The sequence below is a fragment of the Aulostomus chinensis genome, chromosome 20, assembly GCF_037954235.1.
Source record: "Aulostomus chinensis isolate RoL2024-O1b breed Wild chromosome 20, RoL_Achi_v1.0, whole genome shotgun sequence".
NCBI lineage: Eukaryota > Metazoa > Chordata > Actinopteri > Syngnathiformes > Aulostomidae > Aulostomus > Aulostomus chinensis.
The window spans coordinates 16,667,785-16,677,646 of record NC_141339.1 but is presented as its reverse complement, the minus strand read 5'-3'; the positions used below and the strand labels follow the sequence as shown (position 1 = coordinate 16,677,646).

Genomic DNA, 9,862 nt, shown 5'->3' with positions numbered 1-9,862 from the left:
TACTATTCTGTAGCCTCAAAAATACTTTTTCTCTGCCCTCTAACTGTTTACTGCAACATGTGTCCAGCTGCATCTCTCACTGAGTGTCCCTTCAGAGCAGGATCTGATGCTACTGATCAGATGTAGCGTCCATGTAAGGACTCACTCAGTCTTTTACCTTGAGAGGAACAGGGCGAGTAGGAGAGAGAGAGAGAGAGAGAGAGAGAGAGAGAGAGAGAGTGACAGAGACAGAGACAGAGAGAGGGATGGGGTTGGAGGGGGAGGAACTACACCAGAGGAAACACTGTCATTGTGGATGCAGTTATGGTCACCTATGTGGTCAGTTAATGTGCGTCTAATCACGGTCAAAGAAAAACAAAAAGGCCGCCTGGGAGCTTAAAAGGACGTGGCACCGTGCGTAATTGTTTGGATATTAATGCGCAGGAGATGTGCCATCCTGGTGTCAGATCGGTAAAGGCGCTGTGGTGAGCTGGCTGAGGTAAATTGGAGTGGAACGGTGCCGCTCCCTGATTCAGCATCCACGCGGTGATGGATGTGCGGCTCTAGTCCGTTTTGGAGCGCGCAGCAAGTCGCTCCGCATCCATTCTACCGGTGCTGAGGGGCTGGGGGGGGGGGGGGGGGGCAGCTGACGGAGGGAAGACGGTAAAGTTATCGTCATACTCACACACTCCACCCACAGGTATAAAAGCCGCTGTAGTAACTGGAGTACCGAGGTTGTCCTGATGCCTCACGGGTTGCGAAGATGACAGATTTGGCGCGCACAACATCACGGCTTCAAGATAACGTTTGGACGGCGGACGCTGAAGTGGGAGTCCTCTTCACTACCGGAGCGCAAAATGGGATACAACCACCTGTTCTGTGCGAGGACGGCTGCTCTCTGCTCGCTGCTCTTCTGTCAGTCAGGTAGGTTCTCTGAGATTGAGATCTCTTTTTTTTTTTCCTTTTTCCTTTTTTTAGCGTCACAGTTTACAGAAACATCCGTTCCAGTGCCCACACAGGATGCGTGAAGTCTGTAACGCAGCGGTGGCTGCAGGTGCAACTCAACAGAATATGGACTTCAAAAGTCTGTCGCTGTTCGAAGTTTTGTCCTCCCCCCCCCCCCCCCCCCCTCTTTTTGGCGTCTCATTTCAAAGAAGTAGAAAAGAGGTGATCTTAAGGGCCTAAATACGCAGATTTCACTGTTATTGATCACATTGTTCTTGAGCCAACTGCTACAGGACTTTTAGGATTGACGCCGTTACCGACAGAAACTCAGGTAGAACTCTAAATGTAATTTTTGTTGTTGGCAGGGTTTCTTTTTTTTTTTTGGCAATGATTCCTCAAATGTTGTCTGGTAGGCACTGTGTGTGACAAAGATATGAACCTGAGGCACGACACGTTACAGCTGAACAACTGTATGACGGACGCAGAACACCATAACGTCACTGCTAACCAACACTTGCATATTGATGTTGGTGGCAGACTTATAAGGAAGGGGGGAAAAAATTCTAAAATCCAGATATCAGCAAATATTCTTTGTGCAGTTAATCCCTAAAATGTACTTTATTTATTGTAACCACATTATAAATTTCTTTGGAAGTTAAAAAAAAAAAGGAAATCACCCAATGCATCTTTTTTTTCTGGATAATAGTGCATAAATTAAAAGTTGATGGCCAATACAGTGCATGACAGTCCACCTGCCACAAGTTAGAAAAATGTCATATTCATAACAACATTCCTCTTTGCTCCTTTGCAGAATCGTCCTCTTGCCATTTGTTGTTTCGCACACACATGAACATGACCATGCAGTAAACGGTGTGGGTACGTCCATGTGTCGTTTGAATGTTTGCTTTCCTCGGTCCAGCCTGCGACACACGGTCCCTTTCCCTATACATGTGCACGTACTGGAAGCCCACTGTGATTCTAAACCCTAATGTAAAGTGTCGTCCCTCCGCCTCTGCAGGATACTGAACATTTACCCGTCTCCAGTTTCCTCTCAGTAGGCGGTGAATGAGTTCAGCTTGACTTGCAATTGTAGTCGACTCACAGATAATTGTTGTTGAGTTTTATTTTTGTAAGTGTGTGTGTGTGTGTGTGTGTGTGTGTGTGTGTGTGTGTGCGGGCGAGTGTAATTTTTTATTGTAAGTATTTGACAGCCCAATTTCACCGAGAGTGCCTCTGGCCTGAGAAGCTGCTGACTCCATCATACACACTGGTCATATACATCTCGCCAAGGGCTCTGGCCTCGGTCCAACATCCACTAGCTGGGCGTGCTGGATGTTGGAGGTGTCATCTCATTTCAAGCCTCCACCGGCAGAAGACTTTGATCTATGGCACCCAGGAGCCTTTTCTTTTATTTGGAGCTCCACATCTGGTCCTTTCCAGATGTGCAGGCAAACAGACACGCAGCACCTTGCCTGTCAGGATAAGACGCCTCTGGCGGATGCTTGTTTGCCAGAGTTGCACTTGACAGCAGGAGGTGAGCGCACCTCCAGGCAATTAAATGGGAATCCTCATATTATCTTTTGCCAAATAGCTCTGAGTCCTGCATGGTCGCCACACATTTAGCCACGCAACCGTACACAGGTCAGGTTTTTCTCTGTGAAACCTCCTCCAGCCACTCAGCGAACATGGCGAGTAAGTCATTTAGCCTGGGGTTAGCTGTGCGCGCCATTTAAGCCCTCATCTGGTTACCACCCACTGGACTGTTACAGGCTATAAAGTCTGGTCCATGTGGTATTTTAGCACTACATTTCATCCATGGACAGGTACCGGATGAAGCCCTGTTTTACACGCGTCAAACATCTCCAGAGAGATGGAGAACAGGAACTCTACGGAAGCCTAGAATGACCATGATTGTAGTTCCTTTTTTTAATTAAGTTTTTTTTTTTCAACTTAGTACAAGATAACTAACATGACAGGTTTAATTTGTTAATTTCTTCTTTTCAGCTTCAGTAGAACTTAATGGTCTCTCATTATATTAATTTGTGTTTATTTGTTGGTTTGGCTTTTATGTGATTCCTCTCTGTTTCCTAGAATAAATCCACGTTTTTTTTTTCTCTCTATGTGAGAAAACAAACAAACAAAATACACCCAAAGACTTTCATTCAATAAATTGAAAATTGTAGATTGAATGAGCAACGCAGCTCCCTGTGAGGTGTATAGCCTGAATGCTAAATCTGTCTGTTATCATCAGCGTGTATATACTGTATACGAGCCATACATTTACAACAAATGTAACTACTGGTATCCCAGCACATCTAGTGTGAAAAGTCGTATTTCTTTAAATGATGAGGTCATTTTCTCCCTGGGGTTTTATGACCCTTTAGGTTATGAAAAATGTAATTTGACCCAAAATTTATCAGACAACCAATTTCAGAAACTATACAGAATTCACAAACTCGATGGCTTAAAGTCTAATAAATGCAGCAGTTTCTGAGAAGCCTGATGTTGAGCTGTCCTTTGGATCCACTGATCAATAAATCGACATCATTTCAACTCGAGTATCTGCTTGATTAATCCAGTACGGTGTTACACACACACACACACACACACACACACACACACACACACCCCGGTATGGCTTCCTGCATCAATTAACTGTTTAATGCATCAGTAATAGTAACAGCGATTGACAGATAGCTCGATGATAAACACCTGTCACTATGGAGAAATGAGCTCACCTCCACTTAACACTGGCAAGTAATGATGTGTGTAATTGAATCTTGACTACACACATACTGGGGGGGGGGGGGCAGTAATCCTCACAGGAAGGGATTCCTGTTTATTTCAATGGTGTTTTATTAAGTTGATACAGTCAGTTGCAGCTTGGAGTGAAATATGTCCTGGATTCGTATTCAAACTCAAACTGATAAACGACCCGCACAGTAAAGCCACGTGATGAAGGGAGAGGAAGGAAGAGTGGATGGGATGGTGTTGCTGGTGATGGAGGTTGGGGTGGGGTTTCTTCACCCTGCCTGCACCCTCTCACCCCCAGGGAGCAGGGCGAGCCACGTGGGACATCAAGAGCTTAAAAGATTTGCTAAGATGTGAAAAGGTTGATAAGATTTCACCGAGAACATCTGAGCTGTTTAGACTACAGCCCTCTAACCCAGGCCACCCCCACCACACACACACCCCCACCACACACTAAAAGCCTCAATGTCATACCCTTAAAGTAGGTGTGGTTACTTTATGGTAGGTCTCAAAAGGACCTTATGAATTTCCTATGATGCAGTTTCTCCTTTTTTGTCTCCTCAAATGAGCGATGCCCTGTAGTCTGTTCAGTGAATTATCTACATTTGACCGTGTTTACTGTGATCCACATTTTACATTTAATAGACTATTCCACCTTGAACTTGCAGCACCTTTGCATGATGCATTCGCGCTTAATCAAACGAGTTACCACCAGAGACAGCAACTGTGGCTGTAATTGTAAGAGTGGATTCAAGGAGAAGGAGAAAGATGGCCAGTTTTATTCAAGTTTGATTAAATTGGTAATTCTTTACGGGTTTGCGCTCAGAGCCACGTTAGGAGGACCTGTTTCGTTTTTTTTTCTCCCCACCACAGCACCCACCTTACGTCACACTCTATCCAGTCCCTGTCAAGACAATCGCAGTTAGGAACCAGGAGTCTCAACTCAGGGGCTACAGCACGTGACCGAGCTACCGGAGACCATGTTGAAGTAGCCTGTCCTTGAGCAAGGCACTGAGCCCTAATTGCTCCTGGTGGCCCTGCGACAGGCAGTGTCAGCTGGGATAGGGAGGAGACAGAACATCATAAGGAGTTGATTCAGGCAAAAGAAAGTGACTCAGGCAATTATCTTAAGAAGGTGACGATTGGCAAAAACTTGGACTCAAACCTTTTCTTTAAAAACAAAACTACAGTAAATGAATGAAATATTTGGGCAACCTTCAAATAGAAGTGAAATCATGAAGACTAGCTAGCATTGGCAGCCTTACCCTGAGGGAGCAGCCCCCTCGATTTTTTTTTTTTTTTGGATCATTTTGTTGGCAAAAGTGAGAAGGGCACCCTAGTTGCCTTATGCCCAGGGCCTCCAATTCCTATAACCGCCCCTGAATAGGCCATCCTGACTTACTGGATGAGGAGAGACAGATTAATAGATAAAGATCAACCAAAAATTGAGGGTTAAATCGTAAAAACTTTACAAAAATGAATGGACGTGATTCAGTTTAGCAGATTTAGCATTGGAAAAAATGTTTCTGGCCGTGATTATGTTTCAGGAAATACCGGGTACATCTGTCAACTACACATTTTATGACCGCTTTTACATTTTCCGTTACTTTCTCGAAAAACATTTCTTTTAATGTTCATAACACTGGGTTTTTTTATTGTTTTTTTTGTGTTTTTTTATGTATTCACAGTGTTCTGTTATGATAAGACCCACTCGCACGCCGAGGATGCGCTTTTCAAGACGCTGTTCGCCGGTTACAACAAGTGGTCGAGACCCGTGCCAAACATCTCTGACGTGGTCATTGTCAAGTTCGGACTCTCCATAGCGCAGCTCATTGACGTGGTGAGTCTGATTCATGACTTTATTAAATATGTTTTTTTTTTTTTTTTTCCGGTATCTTTACAAGCAGAGACACTGCCATCAACGTGCATCTGTTTGTTGAAGTAAATGTACTGCCAGCTGTAATTGGCTCTACTCTGACAAACTCTTAAGAACCTCTCACACGTATGTCCTTGTTCTGGCCTGGATCACGTGTTGACGTTCAGAAATATTCATGACTCCCCTGCATTTCTCTTTCTGTCCGGTAGGACGAGAAGAACCAGATGATGACGACAAACGTTTGGCTCAAACAGGTCAGAGGACTCATACGGAATTCAGTGTTTTCCTCTGACAATATGAGACCGTTTAAAGTTTTGTGTTTGTTTTTAAAGACGAAAAAAAAAAAAAAAAAAAGAGAGGCTCATCTGTGTCGGGTGTGTCTTCTAGGAGTGGAACGACTACAAGCTACGCTGGAGACCATCAGATTATGACAACGTGACGTCCATCAGAGTGCCGTCAGAACTCATATGGGTACCCGACATCGTCCTCTATAATAAGTGAGTCCGAGAAAGAAAGAATCCCATCTGTTTAGTAAACTGTGAATTTGTCCCGTTTATGAACGAACGAAAGGCAGCAGTTGGCAGGCGTATGGCGCCTGGTGGACAGACACAGGCCGTATGATAAATGCTTTTAGCTTTATAATGTTGAACTTCAATTCACAGCAGGATCGGGCCTGGATGGTTGGTAGGATAGTACCATCTAGTGGATGTTTCCTAATACTACTCCGCTTCAGTTCTCACTGTAAACTTTTCAAATGTTATTTATAATGTGCATTTCCACCTATTCATACAATTGTTTGTCAGTGAAAAAAAAGAAGAAGACATTTTCCTCAAGTGATTAGCATTTGTCTTAAATAAACTCTAAAAATGACACCAAATGTCTTCTTTTTTTTTAAATCATTAAGTTGTTAAATGATGCTTTCTTTTATTTTTTTTCAATCATGGATAAATTTGGACTTGCTTTTCTTCCAGCGCTGATGGCGAGTTCGCTGTTACCCACATGACCAAAGCTCATCTATTCCACACGGGTAAAATCCGCTGGGTTCCTCCTGCCATTTACAAGAGCTCTTGCAGCATCGATGTCACCTTCTTCCCCTTCGATCAACAAAACTGTAAAATGAAGTTTGGCTCTTGGACTTATGACAAGGCAAAGATCGACTTGGAGCGGATTGAAAACACCGTCGACCTGAATAACTACTGGGAGAGCGGCGAGTGGGCCATCATCAACGCCGTGGGAACGTACAACACAAAGAAATATGACTGCTGCCACGAGATCTACCCGGATATCACCTACTTCTTCATCATCCGAAGGCTTCCCTTGTTTTACACCATAAACCTCATCATCCCCTGCTTGCTGATCTCCTGTCTCACTGTTTTGGTGTTTTATCTACCGTCAGACTGCGGTGAGAAGATCACCTTATGTATCTCCGTGTTGTTGTCCCTCACCGTCTTCCTCCTCCTCATCACGGAGATCATTCCCTCCACATCCCTGGTCATCCCCCTCATTGGCGAATACCTCCTCTTTACTATGATTTTTGTCACCTTGTCGATTGTTATCACTGTCTTTGTGCTCAATGTGCACCATCGTTCTCCCAGTACGCACAAGATGCCCCACTGGGTTCACTCGGTGTTCCTGGACTTGATCCCGCGCTGGCTGTTCATGCGACGGCCTGTGCCAGATGGCCGTCGTCGCAGGTTGTTGCTGCTCCAGCGGGAGGCGGCGGCAGAGCGGCAGCAGGGACGCTTGGCCTTGTATAAATCTGCCAACTGCCTCAGCACCTCGGCTAACTGGTTAAGAGATGGAAATACGTTCGAAGACCCGGAGAGAAGTTGTTACGAGGATTTGGAGATGGGTACGCTGACGTCATATTTCTCCTTCCGTCCTCCATCACCCAGGCCTCCAGGGTCAACACCCCCACCCCAACAGAAAAATCAACACATCAGGCAGGAGGGAGCTGGAGGTACAAGCAGACAGCTGACAGGGTCCAGAGTCAATCAGCAGTCAACTAAAGTGGACAATACAGTGTCAGACCCAACAATCCTGCTCTCACCAAGCGTTGTGCGCGCTCTCGAGGGGGTGCACTACATCGCAGACCACCTTAGAGCTGAAGACGCTGACTTCAGTGTGAGTATCTTCTCAAAATGTTCCGGTTTGAAAAGGAAAGCTCTGAACTCTTAAAGACAGTTTACACCAGAGAGTCATGACGAGGCCTGAAGGAAAAGTTGCAGCGGTGTCAAACTCACACGTCTCAGCTCGACTCAAGCCGACTTCCACTCAGCTTGATAACCTCACTGGTGATAAACATTACACTGCCCCCTAGCTGCAGCAGTGTGACCTGTCAGGTTTAAGAATGTTGCAGTCCAGTGAATTGCAAACAGCTGCCAGTTTCAACTGGGCTTTTTCCGATCCGAAGTCCAATTTTAATTCATGAGGACCAAAAGCTTTGTAGCGAATTCAAATCTCAAAGCCCGTTTAGATTCAGTAAAACATGAGTTGAAACCTGCATCTCTTTGTAATTTGACACTGCAAAATTCTGAAACCTGACAGTGACAACCGAGATGAGCGAGTTCACACCGCTGCAACTTTCCCTGCAACCGTTTGGTTTCGACATTAATCTTTGGTGTAAACTGGCTTCAAGATTCTACACGTGTTCAAAGATACTCCATTTCATTGAATGTTCTCTGTGACCTTTTCTTCACAGGTGAAAGAGGATTGGAAGTATGTTGCCATGGTGATTGACCGGATCTTTTTGTGGATGTTCATTATTGTGTGCCTGCTTGGGACCATTGGCCTCTTCCTTCCTCCTTGGATTGCTGGCATGATCTAACTTTTGTGACGGAGAAAAAAAACAACAACAACAAATAATCACCACCTATGGGTGTCATTTTTACAGTTCAAATGTAGCTGAACTCTTCCTCAAGACAGGGAATGTGGTTTATTCACTGATATTGTTTGGACGTCCTGGATTTGCAACTCAGCTTTCATCCGTCCTACAGCTGTAACATTTCCACCTCATCATCTTCCATGCCCAGGTTGCAATTTGAAGTCAGTGCTCACTTTGATATACCTTGTGTTAGTAACTAGGTCTACATGCCGTGTTAAAGTGTCAACACAACTTGCTAACTTGTCTGATCAATGTTTGACTGTTAACATGGAGATGTTTAGTACATTATCTATTGGGTTAAATGATAGCAAGCGGCTGCATTGATGTTCGGTTGAATGTTATTATAATTACTATGTTTTATAGTACAAGGGAACTGAAATTCAGTGAGGAATAGACCTTATATTGTGGATTAGAGAGTCCATTAAGATTATATTTCTGTTTTATGGAGTGCTGGAGGTTAGACCTTAGTTGGAACCTGGTCCAGATATGCAGCATGTCCGAGGACAAGAGTGGCATCTAAAATCGCTGCAAAAATAAAACATATATACCTCTTGTAATTTGTTTGCACATGCTGGATTTGTCTGGACTGGTTGCTTGTGTACCAAGGATGCGTGCATGTTGTGCTCTAAAAGGCAGGATGATTCAACCTGGGTCATATTTTCTCATGCCAACAATGATCTATTTCTTGAGGGATTTTTACCACGAGATTATTTTCCTATCTAGATGAAAAATATGAGATGGGATTCTTCATTTTAATATGAAAGTTTCAGGTTTATCGTGTATTCTCCAAGGCTTTTCATGCTGTATGTAGTCATTTTCACTGGAAGGACTTTTTTTTCCTCCCTAGATTTTTTTTTTTCCCCTACATTGCCATGATTAGTCTGATTTTTGAATGACAATTCTGTGTATTAAAAGCATAAGTGAAAAACTGTTCATTGGTAATTTACTGAGTGGTTTGAAAACAACCTCAAAGCAGACTCCGATGATGTCCTTCCGACAGCGGTCCCACACTAAATATTCCTGCCTGAGCATCTCAGGGTGTACGCTGGTTGGTCTCTCGCACTTTGCATTGATTTGTCTAATTTTTTTACTTGCTGAAACACCATCGCTGTTATGGAGTTGTGAAGGAAGACAACAATGAATGATGGTGCGGAACAAACCCTAGCAAAATTTCTGATGGACCAGGAGGACTTGGTACTAGAGTATGGGTCTTGGTATTGCCAGTAGACACATTTGAGGAAATTCATCAAATTTGAGGTTTTAAGCTGCCGAGGCTTAGACTGAGGGATACAGTTACGTAATATCAGTGCAGAAGTGGAAAAAAACTGGGCCTTTGCATGGCGTCGCAGAGTGGGATCATCATATGTAAGGGAAACTAAGAAAATAAATTTGGACCCAGTATCAACCCCTGAGGTACTCCTGTTATA

The 9,862-nt window shown here is 44.0% G+C and overlaps 1 protein-coding gene across 1 annotated transcript; it reads left to right on the top strand.

Moving 5' to 3' along the window:
* Window positions 1-620: 620 nt before the first annotated feature.
* Window positions 621-9,435, top strand: chrna2b (cholinergic receptor, nicotinic, alpha 2b (neuronal)). The gene is made up of 6 exons (XM_086190398.1): window positions 621-903; window positions 5,364-5,515; window positions 5,761-5,805; window positions 5,939-6,048; window positions 6,523-7,675; window positions 8,253-9,435. The coding sequence occupies exons 1-6, from the start codon at window positions 837-839 to the stop codon at window positions 8,376-8,378; spliced, it is 1,653 nt and encodes a 550-aa protein (XP_086046524.1). The 5' UTR covers window positions 621-836; the 3' UTR covers window positions 8,379-9,435.
* The last annotated feature ends 427 nt before the right edge of the window (window positions 9,436-9,862 follow it).